At 37.3% G+C, this 24,941-nt stretch overlaps 1 protein-coding gene across 2 annotated transcripts in view; it reads right to left on the bottom strand.

Moving 5' to 3' along the window:
• Window positions 1-24,941, bottom strand: part of mpp7a (MAGUK p55 scaffold protein 7a) — a 136,541-nt gene that overhangs the window by 27,455 nt on the left and 84,145 nt on the right. The window contains exons 7-14 of one of the 2 annotated variants that reach the window (XM_016550910.1): window positions 11,756-11,837; window positions 11,498-11,583; window positions 11,061-11,135; window positions 8,837-9,033; window positions 7,775-7,839; window positions 3,212-3,232; window positions 3,093-3,107; window positions 1,573-1,614 (exon numbers count right to left, since the gene is read on the bottom strand). In XM_016550910.1, coding sequence (XP_016406396.1) covers window positions 1,573-1,614; window positions 3,093-3,107; window positions 3,212-3,232; window positions 7,775-7,839; window positions 8,837-9,033; window positions 11,061-11,135; window positions 11,498-11,583; window positions 11,756-11,837 — 583 coding nt within the window. The remainder of the gene's footprint in view (window positions 1-1,572; window positions 1,615-3,092; window positions 3,108-3,211; window positions 3,233-7,774; window positions 7,840-8,836; window positions 9,034-11,060; window positions 11,136-11,497; window positions 11,584-11,755; window positions 11,838-24,941) is intronic. The other variant, XM_016550911.1, reaches the window with a different exon arrangement.

The following is a 24,941-nucleotide window of genomic DNA, read 5'->3' on the forward strand; positions in this document are numbered from 1 at the left end:
TGAAAACTCATCTCTTTCGACGCTACTTGACTTCATCCTAAAAAAAATAAATAAAAAAAAAACTCTGTCTTTCTCTATTTATTCCTTCCCTTTCTAGCTTGTACTAGCTTTGAACAATGCATAAAACTTGGTATTACAAGCACTTCCTGTGTCTGTTTGCCTCTTTAAGAAGAATCGCTTTATGTATTCCCCAATTGTAAGTCGCTTTGGATAAAAGCGTCTGCAAAATGACTAAATGAAATGAAATGAAACATAACACTGCAGACTGAAGTAATGGTTGCTGAAAATTCAGCTTTGAACAGAAATAAATGACACTTTACAATATATTAAAATAGACAACTGTAATTTTAAATTGCCATAATATTTCACAATATTACTGTATTTTTGTCCAAATAAATGCAGCCTTGGTGAGCATGAGACTTCTCTGAAAGACATTGAAAAAAAAAATCTTACCCCTAACTTTTGAACAACAAAGTATCTATACAAATAAACAACATTTACCTTCACATTATACTGACAGATTCATTGAAATGGAGGAATAAAAAAAAACAATTGGTGAAATGGAAAACCTGGAGTGGAAATGGAATGGAGTGATTACAGAACACTGAGGGGAAATTGCCGTGAACTGAAACCGAAGCAAATGATAAATGATTTTTGTACTATTTGAGATATTTAATACTTAAGGATCCACGGAAACACTACTTTCTGTGGCCACTGAACAGAGCTGCCCCAGACGGGCATACAGAGTACATGAGTGTGTGTGGTGACAGATAATGAGAACGCTACGCCACACTCATTTTCCACAGACTGATGCTAGAGATGGAAACCAGACTAAGGCCTGACTGAGTGCTGGCCTTCAAACAGCCCAATGTCCAACACACACCACATCAAGAGTCCGCCGGACCTCCACCAGAAAGCCTGGAAATGAACCAGTGCCTTTAACTGCAATATGTTTAACATTCACAAAGAGCTATTTAAACTAAAAACACTGCCAACACACAGAAAAATCAGAAAGTTCAGCTGCTCAGGACCTCTGTTTGAGAAACGAGTGCACATTTGGCTGTTTTTTTTTTTTTACTACAGGACTGGGACAAAAAAAACAACAACGATTACTTATATATCACTGATATCAGATATTTCAGTTAGACTGAACAACACTCAGGAATCACTACTAACAATAACAAAGTCAATCTTAGATAAAACGTACAAAGCACATGGTAATGATTGTGACAACTACTGCAGAAAAAAAAACAGACTGAAAACGCAGACTGCTACCACTTATAAATGAAGAGATATGTAAAGCCAGAAGGAAGCTAGACAATGATACTATAGGACATGCAACAGCGTGCAGCCACATGTCAAAAAAGATTCTTGTCTGCAGACACAGAGAAGGAGAGAGGGAGGAGATTGAGAGCTAACAGCACATGAAACTGTTATGAGAGAATGACTCAGAACGGGATAAACTCAATAATCAATAATAACGGGATTCATCAATAATATGAATCAGACAGAAGTGAGGAATGATATGGGACAGAGGACAAACACAATCAAGCATAATCAAAAAAAGCTCACCAATATGGAGTCCACTTAAATAGGAGGCAAACTCAGTGTCCTCTTCAAATTATGAAAGGCAGAAGGAATCAGGATAGATTTATATTAGAGAGAAGTTAGGAACACTACTATACAGACTGAAAGATGAACAAAACAAAAGATTGTCAATTCAGCTTATAGGTATATAAATAAAAATGACAGCGATCACAGTACCGTTCAAAGGTTTGGCGTCAGTAAGAATATTTTTTAAAATAAATGAATACTTTATTCAGCAAGGATGTTTTACATTGATCGAAAGTGACATTAAAGACTTTTATACTGTTAAACAAAAATCCTATTTTAGATAAATACAGTTCTTTCAAACTTTCTATTCATCAAAGAATCCTGGGAAAAATGCACCATGCGCTCTCAGAAAAAAAAAGGTACAAAATCTGTCACTGGGGTGGTACCCTTTCAAAATGTACTAACATGTACCGTTAAGGTACTAATGTGCAGCCTTTAGGTACAAATATGTACCTTTTAGGGGTAAATGAGGTACAAACTACAAAGGTGTACCTTTTGAAAAAGTACCTCCCCAGTGCCAGCTTTCGTCTCTTTTTTCCTGAGAGTGTGGTTTCCACAAAAATATTAAGCAGCACAACTGTTTTCAGAATTGATAATAACCAGAAATGTTAGAAATCAGTATTTCAGAATTATTTCTGAACTATCATGTGACACTGAAGACTAGAATAATGGCTGCTGAAAATTCAGCTTTGTCATCACAGGAATAAATGACATTTTAAAATACATTCAAATAGAAAACAGTTATTTTAAATTGTAATTAAAATGTTTTACTAAATTTTTGATCAAACAAACGTAGCTTTGGTGAGCATAAGATACTTTTTTTCAAAAATATAGCCAAACCCAAACTATTGAACAGTTGTGTATTTTACATTCAAACACAACTATCATATTTCTTCATCAACTGATCCTTTACAGCCAGGTGGACAGATCTACTGGCAGCGTTCTCATTCAACATTCACAACTTTCCATGTGGGCCATAAACTTTAGATTTCTTTTGTCTATTAGACACAACACAAAGTATTCAATACATGTCTTTCAGATGGGATAAAAGAAGTTATTCAAAACATCTTTTGCATCTTACACAACAATAAGACTATGATATACTGGGGGAAACATTCGCGTTCAAACTCACATTCACACGGTCTATCATAAAGAAAGACTAAAATGGATGGGATTCATCTGAGCACTCATTATACTAATATCATTTAAAGTGTAAGGCGTAGTTGGAAAGGCAAACAGTTATGTATTGTGTGCCTGTGAGTGTGTGTGTCTTTGTGTATTAGAGAGATACAGTATAGTGAACTCTTGGCCACTTTACACACTCTGCTATGCTCCATTAGGTAGTTGTGGTCCAATGAATGCTAATAAACCGTATCTTCATTGTTTGGTACTCTGTTACCACATACAGGGGTCCCCAGCCAATGATCTAATGGCTATGACATCTAATAGGTGAATCAGAGTTAGTCTGAAAGGTGTACCTTCAATGTCCTCCACTGGGAAAGCAAAGAAAGGAATATAATAAACATAAAAAGATTAAAAACCGATCAAGAGAGGGATGAGGAGAGCAAAAGAATGGAGGAAGAAGAAACTGACCTACCCCATTCAACTGTCTCATCATCTTATGAAGGAAAAAATTAAAAGGAAAGATACAGTCATGTGACTGGAAGTACACATTACAAACATGATGTTTGAAATACACTTTAAAATTTATAGGGACAGTTCAACCAAAAATGTCTTTCCAAACCTGTTTTACTTTATCTACTGTTTTAATGAAAGACAGTGGGGTCTAATGAGGTTTTAACCTCAATGTTCTACAAAAAGTATTCTTTTTCACACAAAAAAGTGAGTCATGCAGGTTTGGAACAACATGAGGGTGAGGAAATTATCACAGTTTTCAATTTTGGGAGAACTATTCCTTTAGATGTCAAACTAATGTAAAATTCCATGTTTGTTTTCTATGAAAAGTCTTTAGTATGCTACTAAGTGGTAAACCATTGCTTACCTCATAGGTAACTGTAACTACCGAACAATTAACATAGTTCATAACAGCAGAGAAAGTGTGCTTTTGAGTGTGCATGTGCAGGCCTGAAGACATGAGAACATTTGGAGTCCCTTTAAAAGCTTCCTCCAGTTCATGTGGTCTCAATTCTACTAAACAAGCTTAAATCAAAACACACACGAGCAAAGGGCAGCATCTACACAGCCTGCCATACACATTCACACAGTCCTGCCAAAAAAGCAATACCATGAAGAGGAGGATGGAGGGCAGAAAAATCTTTTGTGTGCTATCAGTCAAGTGAATCCTTAAGCATCTGCCTTCTTGTCGGTGTGACCCAAAGGACAAAAAAGACTAAATGAATTAAAAAAGAAAAAAAGAAAGAAAATGAAAAGCAGATATAAGGGCATGTTTAAGGTCTGGGACAAGAAGCGAGGCCACTAAGCTTAGGATAAGAAAAAATATGCTAAGTAAATGGGTATGATTTACAGGTGAAAATGGATAACTGTCATGTCTGTCATAATTACTGACAGTGTTTTTCAGAGAAACTGAAACAAAAAATAACTTTAAATCATAAAGAACAGTAAAACGTGTCCCAAGATCCATTTTTTAAAAATGATAATTGGTCACAGAGCACCAAAAAAAAAAAAAAAAATTGCAACCACAGATATAAATTGGACAGAGCAAATATGGAAACAAGATTGATTATTAGATGCCTTTTGCCTACAACAATTTATAAATGAATCTAGAACAGATGATTAATTCAAATAAGTGGGGATGGTGAGTGTACATTAAAGGGGTGCAAGTTGTTTCCATATCTACAATGATGACAGAACGTATATCTGAAAGTATGAAAGTATATCTGGTCAAACAAACAAAGGGCACGAACCAGAGCATGTGAACAGGCAGGATAGAGCTACAGACTCACTATGTTTACATACACAGATTTACATCAATCCCACTGTAGATTCCAAATGTACTGTTTATATGCACCCTATTCAATGTAAATATATCAGTTAGCATAGGCATTACATATATTCCAAAGAAAATGGTTCCACGTGCAATGTCAACACTACAATAACAACAAGAAGCTTGTGATCAGTGGTCTTCAAGACATTAGGGTTAACTGATATTAGGTTGCATGTAAATGCAGCTAGTGTAACCAGAAGACACTTTTTTTTCTCATGAAGACGCAAGATGAAGAAAGAAAAGTTAATTGTAAGAGATGACGATGAGACAAGATGTATTAAGAGGAATCCACTTGTAAACAATACAAACAGACATTAACTGACTAGTCTATAGAAAACACATATTAATAATTTTCAGGGATGGTAACTGGAAGATTGCAGATTTGACACTTCTGTGTAAAAGGGATTATCAAGCAAGAAAAAAAAATATAGATTTGGTTCTATCGGTTGTTGACTGGATGGATGCAGATCGGAATGCAAGCTTGCAGTCTATTATAACAAAGTCTGCCTCACTGGAAAACTGACTTATTACATTTTGATTAAGAAGAAAAAAAGAAAGAAACCTATACATGGATGAATTGTTCACAATAGGATCATAAAGATTCATTTAAACAACAAGAAGAGTGAATTTACATTTCAAGCCAACTTTAAGTACCTTGTTTAGGGGAATGACGGTGCTCGTTCCTTGTGAGGACTGAACCAGCAACCTTCTAGTTACCATCCCTTAACATTAACCTACACCAGACCAACCTATATGTACACAATTCAACTACAGTATAAATTACTGTGTTCCCAGCCCTTTTAACCCCTTTTTTAAGTCATTTATGAGCATCTACTGGATAATGACTTAAATTAATTTAATCTCTAAAAAATACTTTTGCCAAATAAATATTTTTGAACTATGAACAACTGTGAAAGTCAACGTACAACGTACTAAGATTAATTTCCATGACATTTCCATGCTTGAAAACCATGATTTGTAAATGATTTTAAAATTTTCTATGACTGTGGAAACCCTGAAAGTTTTACTTTCTGTACCTGTCCAGGGGTGTGCAGTTTGTAATGGATATGACATACAGCCTCAGCTAGCTAGCTAGCCACAGCTAATCATGCCGTTCTGATAAGTAAGGCTTTGAGTGCACATATCTGCGGTGCAAAGCACTAGCGTGTGTTCAGTCATCCAAAGAAAGCCCCTCACCTCAACTTCACTGCAGGCCTGTAGACAGATGGTCTTACTCTTAAAGCACACGCTGATGCAGTTTCAAACAAACAACTCTCTTTCTTCCAAACACACATATAAGCATCTATACCTGTGTGGGAACACATTTGGATTGGTACTGTATCTGGTCTGTTTCTGGTCAAGTCATACATGGAGTTTTAAGTTTTTCTGACAAATTCCCATATGTGACGTGATTCCGAAAAATTCTACACTTGAAAAGCTGAATAAAAGCAGCACTTTAATTTTACTTATGCTTATTTGTTATGTGAAATGTAAAGAGTCTGCAAAGACGACGGCAGTTTCACGACCCCTGGGTCCCCCTTTCCTTCTCATTGTTTTAAGCAGCTGATAGAGTGATGGAGAAAAATGGAAGAGGTGGGAGGCCAAACATGTGGCATGGGGGAAAAGAATCCAGAGTGGCTGTATTATTCAATCAAGTGTGTGTGTAGCTGTACAGATGAAGGCAACATGTCGAGAGTGTTGCTGTGCATCTGTCTCGTGGTGAGTTTTAAGTGTGCCCATGTGTAGAGAGTAACCCAGCACAGCTCCGTAAAGACCCCTGCTATCAGCCAGTGGGAGAGATTAGAGCTGTGGTGTACAAATACACGCACACAAGCATACAATAATCAGACAACAGACATTAATGGAAACCAGGAGAGGAAGCTTATGTCCAGGTGTGCATTAATGCACATGTACATGAATACACATGTGCAGATATCTGCCTGGCACCAATCAGGGGAGTCTGGGCTCCCTGACCGTGTTCACTTCACCCTGCACTTCCCAACCTCTCATCTAATCTTTTCCTTCTATTCTTCTTCTTTTTTTCTAGCCATTGCTCTACTCAAATAGTAACGTCACAGCATCTGCAATACACGGGCCTCTTGCTTACAACAGTTTAAAAATGATTTCTGCTGTAGTCCAGGAACAAAAGGATGAGTATGTACAGGGCTCAACAATAAGGTAGTTTGCTGGCCTGAGGTCAGCGAGAAGGTTTTTTTTCATTACCACTGAAAGTTTTTACATTCATTGACCTTGAACAAAAACGTTTACACCAGTGGCCCCACGCTGCCCAACATAACATTCAAAGACCCCCCTCCACCCAAATAGGATATGATATTTCCGGGATTTCTACCAGAATTATGACAAAGCTGCTAATTTTCAACTTTTTAATGAACAGAAACCGAGAGTACTGATATATCAAATGAATTAACCATGATTCACTTTGTGCTTCCAGAAATTTTAAGAACTGCATGTTCTTCAATAAGAACAATAGAAATTGAGGGAGGGAAAAAATAAATGCTTACATAGTTGTAGTTTTTTTACATTTACATTAGACTTTTTTTAAATACTAACAAAAAATGATTACTTTAAATGCTTTTTAGTCATCCTTTAGTCTCTCTGAAAATTTGCTGAAGGCCCCTGGTGGACCCCGGACCTCTGGTTGAGAACCACTGTTTCTGTATCTCTGTAAATAAATCAACACCATTTTTGCATTATGATGATCTGTCACCAAGATAATGTTGTTATCTAGCTGCCAACATGGGTGAGATTTTGTCAAAATTGAAAAAAAAAAAAAAAGATTTGTGACAGTCTTGAAAGTACCAGTAAAAATGCTGAAAACAAACTGATCAGTAATGTTTTGCATCATATGCTATCATTTTCCAGCAAAATGTTTATGAATGTTACATTATATCTGTATAAGCTGTAAGCTACAGCTTGTTAAACTTTTGTGAATGAAAATAAAAACGTATATTTAAATAAGAAATATTAAGGAATAAGAAATATAAAAAATATTAAATATAAATAGAGAAAACAAAACACTGTTAATAATAAAAATCAATAATCATTTTATAGTAAGGCCACAACTAATAGCCTGACTGGACTAGCAGGAAAAAAAATCATTATTGTTGAGCCCTGCTGTGTATGTGTGCATTTCAGTGGTTAGTTGCTGCATGATTGCATGAGTGTGGTCCTTACAAAATCTTTTGCTGGGGGTTCTCTGAAGAGTCGTGACGGTCATGGGTCTCCAGACTGCAAACCTCCTGAAAAAAAGTGAGGGAGAAAGATAACGAGCTAGAGAGGCAAATAAATAGTCTACATTCAAAAAGTCAGTGTTTGGGATTGACAAATGTATTTACTAACTGATACGAGTGAGAAGCAATTTCATCCAACAAATCTGAATCAACCGACGGCAATGTGTGATGAAAATGTAAGGGTGTCAGTCTGGCCATCTAATACATTTGTCACTTCTGTTTATAACCAAAATGTGTAAAAGTAATTTGATAATTAGAAATTTAACACTCTAAACCAGACTGACAAGCCTATTCTGCTTCTGTGAGCACAGCCACAGACACATGCAATAAAACCATCAGATTTTACGACCGTATGGGGATTACTAAACACTTAACTACAATGCAGAGCTACCTGCCTAAGTATCCATTAGTGAGTGAGTGAGTGAGTATGTGTGTGAGCGAGAGAAAGAATGGTCAGCCAGAAACAGCACTTGCTACTGTACATTTGACAGGTTCAAAAATATGTTTTACAATTGAAAGTTACTTTTTTCAAGAGAAACAGAGCAAATAAACTATTTCCTAAGGCAGCACACATGTGCATGCACGTCAGAGCCCACTTTACGAAGAACGCCACTGATGTGCAATTTTCCGAGTGTGGACGTCCAAAGTGGATGTGAACCAGTGCTATCATTGTCTGTCATTACTCATTCCAGCCCAGACAGCCACGGAAATCCAAAGTATTTTGGCCGAGCCCTCTTGCACAAAAAGGGAAAAAAATGACAAGGAAGACAAAAAACTCAGAAAAGTAATTCCTTTCATAGTAGGGAGTGAAAGTCAGGTTGTAATGGAGTGGAAGAAGTCTGGAATGATCGAGAGACAGAGAGATGCATGCATGACAGGAAAATATGATATATGAGGGGGCTGGACAGAGGGCGGACAGGATGATTGAGTCATGGAGTACTGTTGAATTTAAAACTGGTGATAGTGGGAGGAAAGGAGCAGGGAAGAGAGAAAAGCATTGGCTAACCTCTCCTGAAAATGTTTGGATGGGATGAGTCCTGCGCGCGGGTTGCCATCACCCTCTAGTTTGGCCTGCCACCAGGTGGCATCGTCCTGGCTCATAACCTGCAGGATATCTCCCTTTCTGAATGCCAAGCCTGCCTCCTTGCAAGGGATCGCCTTATCCTCAGCTGGACTGTAGTCAAAAAGCGCCTTTACAAACATCTGAAGAGCAAGAGAGAGAGAAACAGTTTTAAAATGAACACCATTAAATGGATTAAAATGAAATTAGAGAAGGATGAAATTTAAATCACATCTGCTCCACCCCTCTCACTAAACCATGACCAAATAAAGGTGTATTTTGGGTAGCAGACAGGCTTACTTTCCACACATACGCACTATAATGCAACAATTGGAAATTCTGTGAGATTGTCATTAGCGTTTCTCTAACAAAGGACATCATGAGGTGTTTAAAGGATTAGAGTGATTGTGCAGACATATCAAATAAGCAAAAAAGACAAATAAGAAGGTAAAGGGTTATTGAGAGCAAACGGAGAGCAGTGGCTTGTGTTGATTTAGAGAGCTGCCTGTGCCATACAGAAAAATGATGTTATAGAGGAGAACGTTCCCCACAAACACACCAATACATCCTGAGGGAATGCTTCATCTCGGTCTCGCACTCCATCATTTTTTTATCCCTCTTACACATGTGCAGCCAATTAGCAGCACTTCAACATATTCATTACATGTGCGGAAAACCGTAAACTATGGTCATTGGATAACACACACATGCGGGTGTACTGCAGACTGAATTCAAAACTGAAACATATTTAAACCATTACAGCACAGCAAAAGGAATATAACAGACCTGCAAAGAAATGGTACAGTCCTCACTTATAACACAACACTCAAAAGATTGTGGTCAAGATTTTTGTTTTTAAAGAAATTTATTCACTTATATTTAGCAAGGATGCATTAAAAATATATATAAAAATGGACAGTTAAGACATTTATAATGTTAAAAAAGGTTTCTATGTATTAAAAATGCATGCTATTCTTTTGAGCTTTCTATTCAAAGAAAAAAACGTATAATGGTATTCCAAAAATATTAAAGTGCCCCAATTATGCCATTTAAAAGGTTCCTAATATTGTTTTAGGAGTCTCCTTTAATAGGTTTACATGCATGCACGGTCAAAATCTCTTTCCTTTTCTCAAAATATGCCTTTAATATCAAATCATTTTCCAACGATTCTCAAACGATTAATTCGAAGAAGTTCTAAAATTCAGTCTCTCTAAACCCCTCCTTTCTGTGAGCCTGCTCTGCTCTAATTGGTCAGATGGCCCAGTCTGTTGTGACTGGTCTACTGCGTACAGCGTGTGTTGGAAATGATACGCCCATTGCAAACAAACCACAGTGTTTGAGGGCGGGCCAGCGGCCAGCCAGCGTAAAACATAGGCAGGGATTATGCAAATATGTTACCAAATGTGCAAATGTGAAGTGGGATTCGAATTACTGATGACTCGTTTAGGCTGTTCAGAGTCAATTCTTTCTTTTGGGAGACAATAACTTTATTTATCGTGCACTTTTGGTTTTACAACTTTTCAGCCTAGGGAACATTTTAGGCACAATTATGTTAATTTACATCTATGTTGTTTTGACTGAAATTTCAGTCAGCATTTCATTTATTCTTCAAGGATAAAGCAATCTCAGAATGCATCACAAAACTTTGCTAAAAAGTATACTGTAGATAATTACTACCAAAACGTTTTAATTTTATGTAATATTGTGCATGCGATCTATGTTTTGTCTTTAATTGCATCATATCTTTAGCTTAGCAACATGTTCTTAATTCTATTGGAATTAATCAGGAGTTAACAGTTCTGACTCGAGTTTCTTGCAGGCTTCACGTGAAGAGTGCTATTTGTGCAATGCGAGTGAGTGTTGCTGCGTACAGCATTTCAAATCAGTCATAATTGAGGTTTCATGTAGACAGCAGGCTGTGAGACAGCTCACTTGGTTTAGGAACAGATTGACAGAGAATGTTTGTAAGCTGGACGGGGAGCTGAGAGGTTTAGTGCAAATCATTTGTGTTGAAGATGAATGGGAACAAAAGCTTATCCATCAAACCAGCAGCCCGTGGTACTCGTACAGGGGAAAACTCCCCCACTGTCTGAATAGAACATCCCATATAGGCCAACTCTTTCTCCTAAACTGTTCATGTCTGATCGGCAATAGTGAGAATGAATTGTACCTTGGGCTCTTTGCTTTGTGCCTCCTCTTTGATGCCTGGGACTACTTTGAACGTGATGGCACCTTGCGACTGGGACTATAAACGGAGTAAAAAAAAAGACAACATATCAACAACCTTTTAAGGATATAAAAAGACAAAATTAATGCACCAGTGAACATTATTCACTTAATTCTATATTACGTATAGATAATACTATATTATGAAAGATTAACTTCCACTAGTTCTAAAACTTTTTTTTTTACATTTTATTTCTGCTAAAATAGCCAGGGGGGATATATTAACCAACTTCAACATTAACTTCACAGCCTATAATGTTTCATACATTAACAGTCCAAACATTTCCCTTTGGATAAAATCCCCTTTTCACAGCATTCTGTTATACTACAAAAGTTAAACATGCTGTTTCATGTTGACTTTCCACAGACACATGCACATACCAGGATGCAAATGATTTCCTCAGGTTTTTTGTCATCTACAGGGATACCATTGACCTCTTTCAGCTCATCTCCGACATGTATCAGCCCTGGACACAACAAAGAGGAGTGGACAAAAAAAAAAGTTAAGAGACCACATACAGTACTTTAGCAGTTTATTCAGTGTAATAAACCATCTCAGGCTTTGTGTAAACAAACTAAACATCTGGGTGCTGTTAGAGTGCATTTGTGTATAGAGAGAAAAGGTGAATCAGCGCTCACCACTTCTGTCTGCTGCCCCGCCCCTCATGATGCGCGCCACTATGATTGCTCCAGTGTGTTCATCCTTCTTTATGGTGGCACCCTGTAACACACATACAAAAAGTCAATCACATTTACTAAGAAAACATGCAATTAAAAGTGACCAGGTTTATATGCATATAAAATGTTAAGCTTTAAATTTTCATTAATACCTATTAGAATATTAAGTGTCTCAAAGACAGTCACTTGTTTTGTTCCTGAATTATTGAGCAATTTTTTAAAGGGGTCCTATTATGCTCTTTTTCAAAGTCTTGATTTTGTTTTGGGGGTGTACTAGAACAGGCTCTCATACTAGGTTGTTCGAAAAACACATTATTTTTCACATATCTTACATTATTACAACACCTCTCTCCTCAGTCTGGCATGAACGGCTCGAATAGTTCCTGTATCAGTCTGCCTTGGGAAAGCTAGCGTGTCTCCGACATAGTGATAAACACTCATTGCCTTCTCTAGTTCAGCTCAACCAGGTCTAATCCCATTCGTCGATATTTGTGATATCACAAATCCCAGAAAATATGCGTTGTAGTCCAAACGAGTCGTTCGTTGTAGTTTTTGAAAAGTGATTTCGGTTAAATAAAATATCTCCTTTTGAATTGGACTTTGAGCTTTGTAACTTTGCAGATCTTTTTTATGCTCAAACAGCAACATTACAGACTAACTAAAGTTCAAAAAGTGAAAAAGCATAATAGCACCCCTTTAACAAATTGGTTAAACGAATGATTCAATGATTCTGAAGACACGTTTCATTACTGAATCAATCAGAGTGTTTGAATGAATCGGTAGAATGATTCAATGACTTAGTAATGAATACAGTTACTTTTTTTCATTCTTGAATGAATCAGAGTTTTTGAGCAAATTTAACTAATGCGCAAAATTTTAATATTTGAGAATAAAGCACTGTTTCCATCCAACAAGTCAAAGAGAATAAAATCATCACTTCCTGATAAACTGACAGCCACTGAAGATAATAATTTTCATATATAATAAATTACTTGTGAGCAGAAGAAATACAATAAATGTGGTCATTGCTTTCCGAAGTGGATGCCTGCTGTTTGGGAATGCAGTCGTGTAAGACAGTTCTGGGAGGCAAGTATATAGAAATACTTTGGCTCAGGCTTTGCAGAACAACCAGAACAACATTTCAGATGCTGTGCAACGAGATCGGTCCGCTGGTTAGGTCAAGTTATCCCGTCGCATCGTGCAAAGTCACATGACTTTTTTGCTGCGCATGGAGGAATTTATTCAGCAAATGTGTTTCCATTTCCCATTATTCGCATTAACTCTTTTTCGCACAAGTCAAAAATCATCTCAAGCGAGCGGAAAAACTTCTTTGCGAATTAAGGGATTTTTAAAAAATGAAATTTGGTGTTTCCATCTCGTTTCTGAGGCAATACTTCGAGATGAAGAGCTTGAAAAGAGTCCGCACATTCAAACATTGAAGCATCACAAGCGAGAGAAAAAAAAAACAAAAAAAACACCACAATGTGTGTATATGTAGAGCAATGGATAATTTACATCAAATAAGAGAACAATGGTTATCTGTTGGAATTAACAAAAGTACTGTTCATAAAAAACAAGACAATTGAAGTTCTTCATTTAATCCCTTCGGATATACACAGTCCATATAATAGATCCACTTAGCTTCACATTGTAACAGTCTTTTGTTGGGATCACCACCTCTTCTTGAACTAATCAATCTCTGAATACCTATAAATCTCATGTCACTAAGTTTATGGTCAGCATCCATAAAATGTCTGGCTACAGGAGAATGAATGTCCATCCTTCTAATAGAGCTCCTGTGCTCGTTGATACGGGTCTTTAATTGACGATTAGTCTTGCCAATATACTGTAGACCACATGGGCATGAAATAAGGTAAATAACAGAAGACGATGAACAAGTGATAGTCTCTCTAATTTTGAATGTTTTCTGAGTGGTGGTGCTAGTGAAAGAATCCGTTTTAATTGCATTTTCACAAGCTGAACAAATCCTGCATGGGAAGAAGCCAGTGGAATGATCCAAAGTCACATATTTGTCTAGTGAAGGAATCTGTTTTAATTGCATTTTCACAAGCTGAACAAATCCTGCATGGATCCTGCATGAGGCAATACTTCAAAATGCACATAAAAACAGGTTGATGGAAACAGCTACTGATGAATACAGCAAAGCATTTTGAAAAGAGTATGCCAAAAGTCCCCAGGTGGTCTACTATTTCTTGCAGATTTCTAAAGACTGGATTTGTGTACACACTAATGGCTAATATTGGCCGTAACCCATTGTGCTTTGGAGGAGGATTCAGTTCAGAACTACAAACACAAATAAAAAGAACTACAAACATGGCTGATGTTTGTGAGATCAAAGGTTGAGGAGAGACACACTGTTTATTAATAACTCAAAGGGGTTTGAGTTAATAATAATCATGATGAATAGTATTTATTTAATGTTATTTGTGTCAACATTTCATTTGCAACAACATTGTGAACTTTTACAAAGATTCAAACAGCACAATAGCAAAACATATGTACTATTACATGCATAATTTTGCAAAAACATGAGCAGAGTTCTCCGCATAAAGGAACCAATACTGGCAGATCAATGTGCTACTTGTTTTCTCTCCAATATGGTAGGAGGAATTCGTTTAGTGTAAATTTAATTAAATACAATATGGAGTGTGTATATAAGGATGTGAACAGTGACAGGAGGAACGAAAGGCCAGTTTACACTGACAGAATGAATGTAACTCTGCAACAGAGTAGGGCTGGGCGATATGGGCAAAAATTCATATCTCTGTATTTTGCATGCACGCGGCGGCGCTCGTTCACTGAAGTCTGTGTGAAGACTTCCATGACTTTCTAACATTTACAGACAGAGAATATACCTGTGAAATGTAAGTTATGCATTCAGGAAGACAGCACATATACAAACTCGATATACCGCCCAGCCCTAAAACAGAGTAAAATTTTATGACATAATTTGTCCCAAATTTAGCCAACTCTACTACATGCTTAAAAGTATTTACTTTTTCTTCACAAAAAGACTACATACTTTTTAGGGCACAGAATAAGTAGGTGAATTGGGACACATCAAGTCACTCGTTTCATTCCTGAATCAGTGTTCATGAATGAAACTGTTAAATTAATGAATCACAGATGAAGAGCATTACTCGTTTCACTCCTGAATGAATCAGTTTTTTAAAAACATCACTTGAAAAATTATTTAAATGGCTCACCGATGAAGAAAGTAATTTATTTGATTCCTGTATGGATTAGTGATTTCGAACGAATCAGTTGAACAAATGATTCAGTGACTCACATCATAACAGGCAACTGCCACTACCTACTTGCATAAATATGTATAAAGACCCACTGCTAATACACAGACTGACTGTCTGCACAAAAACAGACAATCAGAGCGATACAAACTGTGAAAAGGTTTAGTATACACATGGCCACTGAAACATTTAACATGCGTGCATGTGACTTTCTATGCATTTGTTTGAAGGAAAGTAAGTGCTCTGTGACTGTGGAGTATGGCTAGATACACACAACCACTTAATGGCTTAAATGGACTGCTATGACTGCCAAAAACACAAGCAGGAATGCAAAAGCACAAGCTATCCATGGCACTGGTCTGCCAACAATATGCCAGCTCTGTGTGTCATCCTGCCGCCATACATACTCCTGCACTACTATAACAAGAGACACGTGGCCAGATGCTCACAGCATTGGCTGTCAATACACACACACAAACACATGGCCAAATTAGAGAGCGAGACTAAGACAGCAAGACTCCTAGCAGGGAGCAAGGCTATTCACACACAAACAAACAAACAAACAAACAAACATGTCAGAGAGTCTGAACTTTAGTCTGCCTTCTTTCGCCCTCTGTTTTCTACATCAGTGTCTCTAAGGCTGTTATTATTTCTGAAGCATCCATGACAGTGGATGAAGGTGCGGAGCGGTTCCTCCAGTGTGCATGTGTGTTTAAAACCTATTGCAGTTTTTTTTTTTAAATGACCTTGATAAATTTGTTCCATTGGCACATCAATAGGATTTTTTTTAAACCCTAGAAAAAAAAAACATTCCTCTTCTATCTGCCTTACCTCAGTAAGACCAATAATCTTCTGTCATAGTGTTTTGATGACTTGGTCATCTGTATTGATTTTGCAATGTCATCATCATGACTCATGCATTAGCTCAAGGTCCTCCTCTGATGTGTTAAACACAGACTTTAAGATGGAAAGAGCAGCCGTTTGTCGATGCTCCCTTCAGAAGTCTTTGAATTTCCTGTTGATCTAATAATTGGAACAATTTGGTGACCTGGGAGGATAAAAAGTTTGGCCCAGAGCTTTGGGAGGTGACAGAAACCAGTGATCAGCTTAGCGGTTACATCTCAATGTGAGATAAAACAGTGGTGTTTATGACACACATGAGGGAGATTGAGAGAAAAAGGGAGTAAAGAAAGAGAATTAGACCACAGACATACCATTTAATTTTGTAAAATGTGAAAGTGAACGGTATAACCAGACATGTCCACAAGTCTTTCATCTGAAGTCGAGTCAAGTCTGAAGTCTTTAAGCTGGAGTCAAGTCTGGAGTAATTTTATTAATTGTTGCAAATAAATTATTTTTAAAAATTCTATTTACAAGGTTGCTTTTTAAAGACAAAATATGTTCCAGGGATACTACTAGGATTCTAGTTCAACTTGTCTTCCTCTACCTGTATAAATGGAGTCAATCCAAGATACAAAAATACATAAATACATGTAAAATTATTAATTTGAGGAGGCCCGTTCATATTCAAAATCATCTGTAACATGTAGCCAATAGATACTAATTAATCTAATACTAGATCTAATTAAATCACCAATTAATCACACATTAATTTTAGCTGAGAACATACCCCCCCCCCCCCCAAAAGATCAGTTAAAACATCGTGTTAGATAAAGCATTGAATAGGCATTACAAAAAGTTTTAGAAATAAATATTTTGATTCAATATAGAATAAATAATGATAATAGATGGGCATTAATAGGTTTTAAAAAATGAATAATAAAATATGAAAAAAAAAAATTTTTTATGAAATGATACTCAATATATGAAAGATGGGTTAGGTCTTAATGATTAAGTGAGTCATTCAGTCATTCATTCAACCGACTCGAAATGAAGCAAGTGACTGTCTTTATGAATCATTCACTCGATTCATTCAAAAATGTAACAGATTAATTCAGGAAGAGACATAATAACTTTTATTAGGTGTTGCATCTGAATAAATCTTTAGAGATTATCAAAATGTTCATTTGAAGCGTCAATTTTTGCATTATGATTTGTCAAACCTGAACACACACAAACCTGAATGTTACTAACATTTGTGGATGCGTTCTAAGATGTGATACGTTCTAATATTTGATGCTGTCATTCCGGTATCTTTAATTGTTTTCACACATTCACTACCCAATCTTCATGAAGTCCCTGACGGTGGCTCCCGCCATGTTTCAAACTCTTCTGACATTTTGGAATGTACGTGCAATACGTAAATACTATGATAAGAGTCCGATCTACATCAAGGAAATACGTAATGCAGATTTAGTAAAAGCATATAAGTAAATTCCAAGTTCTTTCTTTATGATATCAGTAGTTAAGGATAAAAGACTCAAGTTATGTTTAAAATATTCATGAGTCCTTCTTGTCGAGTCGAGTCAAGTCTGGAGTCATTTCAGGTCGAGTCTGAAGTCTATTAAAATGAGACTCAAGTGAGAATCGAATCCAAGTCACTAACTTGAGTGCCCATCTCTGGGTAGAACCCGTCCAAAACCTTTCCTTTTTAATCAAAACATGAATAATTTCAATAAACTATCACTGAACTGAAGGTAGTCCGTTTAATTGAGTGTGGAAGGAGTTTTTTCCAGTGTACTGGAACAGATCATTATTCACTCAATGAGGTTATTATTCATATCAATACATCATTACACAGTCAACATTCTGGCTCATTGTGCAAGGCAAAGACTCTTAGATATACATAATGCTTTCATAAAAGATAAAGGCAAAACAAAAGCCAAGACAAAGATTTCTGTCACATCCAATTAGAAAGGATATTTCTAATATGATTAATAATCATCTAACCCATAATGACTAACATCATTCTGCTATGCTAGCACACTGATCAGAAGCCAGATAAACAGCTTCTACAAACCTCTAACAAACTCACATTTGAGGCCTGGCTTAGAACTGCCCGCAGATGGAAGGACAGTTTTTCAACAACAAAGCAAGGTAGGTGTATGTTTTTCTCTTTGCTCGGTGACAAACAAATAAATTAATTAAATTAAAATGAAATATTATATATATATATATATATAAAACTGAGCAAATAAAAGTGAAACGCATTAAAGCAAATGACATCTTTATTGTCATCTACACATGCAAATGACTGAAGTCCATTTTTTCTCTCTCTTGGTGTAAGAGCATGAGCTGATATTATTCAGGTGCAGGTTTGGCCTGAGACAGACATCTCTGCCTAGGACATAATTGACTTCCTCCAAATCACACATGCTGCTGAGAGAGCCATGCTACACAAGGCTGACTAACCAAACTCATCACGCAGGCACAATTTACCCATCAGGAACTCCACCTCTGTTAGTCATCCTTGCAATCACACTCTCACGATCCTCGCGAGTACAACTTCATTCTTGCTGTAAGGTCATTTGTAATATGCAGCCAGAGGAAATGAGCAGGTTCTTTGGTTTAGCATTTTCAAGGTTTTCTTATTTCCTCTTGTTGCTGAGGTCTGCCCATTAAAACATGCTCTATAAATAGACTTTAATGAAAAATTTTCCTCTGAACGACAAGAGAGAGAGAGAGCAGAAACTGAGACGGAAGAAAAATTAAGCAAGTTAGAATAAGAGGCCGCGGCTCCCTAAATTACTCATCAGTAACGTGACCCATGGCTGTCAGTTGTGAAGGTGATCAGCTCCATATGCTGAGTCTCTTAGCACATAAATGCTAATGACTGTTATTATAAGGCCAGCCAAAAGTGGATGGCTTAATCTGTGCAGAGCTCAGAGCGCCGGGACAGCAGTCAGTAGTTAAGGATAAAAGACTCAAGTTATGTTTAAAATATTCATGAGTCCTTCTTGTCGAGTCGAGTCAAGTCTGGAGTCATTTCAGGTCGAGTCTGAAGTCTATTAAAATGAGACTCAAGTGAGAATCGAATCCAAGTCACTAACTTGAGTGCCCATCTCTGGGTAGAACCCGTCCAAAACCTTTCCTTTTTAATCAAAACATGAATAATTTCAATAAACTATCACTGAACTGAAGGTAGTCCGTTTAATTGAGTGTGGAAGGAGTTTTTTCCAGTGTACTGGAACAGATCATTATTCACTCAATGAGGTTATTATTCATATCAATACATCATTACACAGTCAACATTCTGGCTCATTGTGCAAGGCAAAGACTCTTAGATATACATAATGCTTTCATAAAAGATAAAGGCAAAACAAAAGCCAAGACAAAGATTTCTGTCACATCCAATTAGAAAGGATATTTCTAATATGATTAATAATCATCTAACCCATAATGACTAACATCATTCTGCTATGCTAGCACACTGATCAGAAGCCAGATAAACAGCTTCTACAAACCTCTAACAAACTCACATTTGAGGCCTGGCTTAGAACTGCCCGCAGATGGAAGGACAGTTTTTCAACAACAAAGCAAGGTAGGTGTATGTTTTTCTCTTTGCTCGGTGACAAACAAATAAATTAATTAAATTAAAATGAAATATTATATATATATATATATATAAAACTGAGCAAATAAAAGTGAAACGCATTAAAGCAAATGACATCTTTATTGTCATCTACACATGCAAATGACTGAAGTCCATTTTTTCTCTCTCTTGGTGTAAGAGCATGAGCTGATATTATTCAGGTGCAGGTTTGGCCTGAGACAGACATCTCTGCCTAGGACATAATTGACTTCCTCCAAATCACACATGCTGCTGAGAGAGCCATGCTACACAAGGCTGACTAACCAAACTCATCACGCAGGCACAATTTACCCATCAGGAACTCCACCTCTGTTAGTCATCCTTGCAATCACACTCTCACGATCCTCGCGAGTACAACTTCATTCTTGCTGTAAGGTCATTTGTAATATGCAGCCAGAGGAAATGAGCAGGTTCTTTGGTTTAGCATTTTCAAGGTTTTCTTATTTCCTCTTGTTGCTGAGGTCTGCCCATTAAAACATGCTCTATAAATAGACTTTAATGAAAAATTTTCCTCTGAACGACAAGAGAGAGAGAGAGCAGAAACTGAGACGGAAGAAAAATTAAGCAAGTTAGAATAAGAGGCCGCGGCTCCCTAAATTACTCATCAGTAACGTGACCCATGGCTGTCAGTTGTGAAGGTGATCAGCTCCATATGCTGAGTCTCTTAGCACATAAATGCTAATGACTGTTATTATAAGGCCAGCCAAAAGTGGATGGCTTAATCTGTGCAGAGCTCAGAGCGCCGGGACAGCAGTCATTCTTCAGAGACGGTTCATCTGTTGACAGATTGCCAGACGCAAAAATCAAGCGCACATCTCTGCCACTCCTAACTGTGTGATGACAGTAACTGCTCACGTGTACTCTTACTCTCACGACAGTGACATTAGATGAAGACGATGGATTCCCTTTCTTTTGTACAAACACACAAAGATGATCTACAAGGTCATTAGATGTTAAACAGATGTTGTGGGTGCCAATGGGTCAAGGGGTGTGCCTGGTTAGCATGGCCCAATTAGCCCCTGCTGGTTGATTTCTACACCATTCTGCCACCAAAATGCATTCTTTTCTTTACAACAATTAGCTGTACTGTTTTATATTTGAATTAGTTGTATACATACACACACACGTTTGTTTCGCTATCTTAGTGAGGACATTGCATAGATTTCCATTGATTTTATATCAGATTAATGATATTTTCTATCACCTAACCCAGTGGTTCCCAATCCTGGTCCTGGAGAACCCCCAACACTGCACGGTTTTGGTGTCTCTCTTATCTGACACACACATTTGAGGTCTTGGAGCAGGGGTGTCAAACTCAGTTCCTGGAGTGCCGCAGCCCTGCAGAGTTTTGTTCCAACCCTGCTCCAACACACGTACCATGTCGTTTTTAAATAAGCCTGAAGGACTTAATTATCTGGATCAGGTGGGTTTAATTAGGGTTGGAGCTAAACTGTGCAGGGCTCCGGTCCTCCAGGAACTGAGTTTGACACCCCTGTCTTGGAGTCTTCACTAATGAGCTGATGAGTTGAATCAGGTGTGTTTGAATAGGGAGACATCTAAAATGTGCAGTGTTGGGGGTTCTCCAGGATCAGGATTGGGAACCACTGACCTAACCCAACCCCTACCCCAAAACCTACCCATCACAGAAACATGTGCAGAACACTAGATTTAAATAAAAACATCTTTTGGCTGATTTATAAGCCTTTTTAACTACGGAGGACATTGTGGGTTGTCAAAGTATTTCACAATATAACATTTGGTTCTCAAGTATAGTCAAACCAAGTACACACACACACACACACTCTCTCTACTGTTTAAAATGTTGTGGTTGGCAATTTTTTTTTAATGTTTTTGAAAGAAGTCTCTTAAGCTCACCATGGCTGCATTTATTTGATCAAAAATACAGTAAGAACTGAGTTTTTGTGAAATATTATTGAAATGAGAAATAACAGTTTTATAATTGAATGTATTTTAAAATGTAATTGAAGACTGGAGTAATTTGCCAGCACAAGAATAAGTGTAACATGATCCTTCAGAAATCATTCTAATAGGCTGATTTGGTGCTAGGTAACATTTCTTATTATTATCTATGTTGAAAACAGCTGCGCTGCTTAATATTTTTGTGGAAACCATTTTTACAGGATTCTTTGATGAACAAAGTTCAAAAGAACAGCATTTATTTGAAATACAAATGTTTTATAACATTTCCTGTCACTTTTGATCAATTTAGTGCATCCTTATGATGCGTGTGTGTGTATAAATTGCAGGTCTTTAACTTATGGGGGGACCACCTGTGCCAGCCAAGCAATGGCCATTTAGATGAATGGGAAAGCTAACAGATAGATTTCTCCAGGTATTATAGATCTCTTTGGTGCATACCAACACATTAAGCTTTTTCGAACACACTCTCGTCATCATCATGACATAACTTTTTCAAACATCATTACAATTAGAATCTGAGGTTCAGTAAATTTCAGCAGAACCTAAGCTCTAGCCATCAAGGCAGACCTGAAAAAACAACTACAAAGACCCGGGCCGAGACAGAGCATGTGTTTGACACAAAGTCACTTAAACTGGCGTGAAAACAAACAAAAATACACACTCTCTTCAATTCACTGCTCAAATTAACATAAATTACAGAGAACCACATGGCTGTGTCTGCTGTAGATTTGGCGGGGAGAAAGCTGGGGTGGAAAAGACAGCAAAACAAACAACAGCGAGGTCATTAAAACACAATTAGCCACAATTATCACTGCTGATTTATGCCACCTGCAAGTATACCAGTAGGCAGAAGATACGCGTTAAACAGGGTAACAGTTATTAAACTTCCAATTATAAATGCACACATACAAACACACAGTGAGACTTAAAACAAACATTGAGTCTGTGATGTTTCATTCCCTCTGTATATATTGACTGTTATACTGACCCTTCATTGACCTGCTCAGTAAACACTCAATGTTGCTTTAACCCTGCTGTATTACAGTTCCATCATTAACAGGTATTATGTTGAAAAAGGAAAATTGGGTCTCATTAAGGTAATAATGGCTGAGGAATGCCAGGATATGTGCTGAAAACAGGACAGGCCTGAATGGAAATAAATAAGAATGACAGGAAGGTAAATGGGAATGGGTGGAGGTAAAGAGAGAATGAGGGGGAGAAGGAAGTTGAGGCCTGGGATAAAACGATGGATACCATCTTTCATGTCTCCTGCAGTATGACCCTGAAGGCTAGACACGGTAATTTTATATCTAATGGGAAAACACACTCCAAAGCAGGTTTCCAACATAAAGTGATTTTTTTTCACCTTGGGCTGAAACCAAAATACGGCACAAAGCAACTAAAATATGCAGCTAATAAGAACCAATTTTATTTTTAATATTATTTAATATGGGCTTTTGGACTAATAAGATTCCTAAGTAGTTGAGGCTATAGAGTACAACACAACAAAAAAGAAACAAAGATTTCTTGCATGCTTTTGTGATCGATGATGCTCAGGCCAAAACACAGACATAGAAAGTGTACATGTTTATTCATAAGTATCAAAGACTGAAATCGATGTGTGTGTCTGTGGTTTCACACACTGGATCATCCATAGGCAGCCTTTTAAGTGTTGCCTGTGTTCACCGTATTTACCCCACTAAGAAAACATAACTTTCAGAAGACAGATCTCGTTCCTTCATCTACATGAGGAAATGCCTTCACAAGACAAGCAGATCTCACTACACAAAGAACACCGTGTGTGCGCTCTGTAACAGGATATAGACAGAAACACAGATACTTGGGAAAATCAGAGCACACTATGTAGAGGAAGAAATGAAAGATTAGAAAAATGCAAAAGGTGAGGAGAGTGGCCTGAACCCCACACTTACATAATGACCAGTGACAAACTCCCTAATAAATATTCATTTAAAATACTCTTTAAATGAATAATTTGTCTATTAAAAATGTATTAATTATACAATTATTTTAAATAAATAAAATGTTTATTCTGTTGACAAGGCTGTATATCATGGAAGGGATGCATGAAGGAACCTTGTATGAATAGCCTAACTTTGCCTGGACAATATATCAGTCTATTACTGATCTCAAGTAACATGGGAGATGAGTGACACATTAGCTCTCAGGTCAACATTACCCTCTGACGGTGCATGTCAGTGTCTGTCCTCAATGTCTCACTGGAGAGAACATTCTCTTCCACTCGGCGCTATCAGGGCCATGATATATTTCTCCTGAGCACACAGATGTATCTCAAAGCGCTAACATGTGTGCTCCCGTCTTTCACCCTAATCTAATTTGAGCCTCCATTATTTCTAGAAAGTGACATTACCTTAGTGCCCGGTTTTTCATTGCTAACCCAAACGGATGACCTTATAATCTTCTATATGCTTCAAAATAAATAAAAAAAACAAATAAATAAAAAAAGATGAAAAACTTAAGCAGCAAAAGCTTACTTCAAATGAAGGTAGATAGACACCATGTGGTTATTAGTGCGGTCAAGTAATTACATTTTTATATCCAATTAATTTCATGATGTGCCAAATAATTATTGTAATTAATCGCAAATTAATCGCCAAACAGGGGCTTTTTTTTGCCCTCATATCTTGAACTTGAGGGACATTTAAATGTATTCTATAGGCTACAGCATGCAATGAGTCGTTGTCCTGCATCATGTTCATCAATTAGCAATTGCATGCAATGAAATGTAAGTATTTTGCATTAATTTTAACATGTTATTTTTTTATAGTTATTTGTACGAAACTAACATGTAATGTTAATTTGACAGTCCTTGTAGTTATACAGTCATTTGTATAAAGTTTACATTTATATCTGCATGTCATTCACATAGAAGTTCTCATACCACATATATGACTGATATAACTCTATTGATATCAAGAACCAAAAAACACTGTTTGAAAATACAGAATCAAAACAGATGTCCAAATATTGGGATGCTCCGATCGCTCGGCCGGAGATCGGTATCGGCCGATAATCATATTTTATGACTCGATCGGTACTCACCAACTTGGCCGATCTCAGGAACCAATTGTAATTTGATGATGTCAACACGTGACGACATACATGATGCGTGGGGACATAAATGATTTGGCGCCGCAGTCATGTCATCGCCAGTGTAACAATTCTATGACGTTTCGAGAAACAATGAAAAATTCACTGTTTGTCGTGTTTTGCATGATTCATCTACACAGCAGATTCAGTGTTAATAGAGCTGATCTGCGCCTCACTGCACGCGTCTGCGTTACGGCTCCACGGCCACCGGAGCTGATCGCGGCTGCTCTAGTCAGTGCTTGTGTTTATCAGCCAGCCGCGGCACGTTTCTGAAGCGGCTCTCCGCGCTGCTTGGTTAAAAATAGTCTTTTGTGAG

The sequence above is a fragment of the Sinocyclocheilus rhinocerous genome, unplaced genomic scaffold (genome assembly GCF_001515625.1).
Source record: "Sinocyclocheilus rhinocerous isolate Xijiao unplaced genomic scaffold, SAMN03320098_v1.1 scaffold735, whole genome shotgun sequence".
NCBI classification, from domain to species: domain Eukaryota; kingdom Metazoa; phylum Chordata; class Actinopteri; order Cypriniformes; family Cyprinidae; genus Sinocyclocheilus; species Sinocyclocheilus rhinocerous.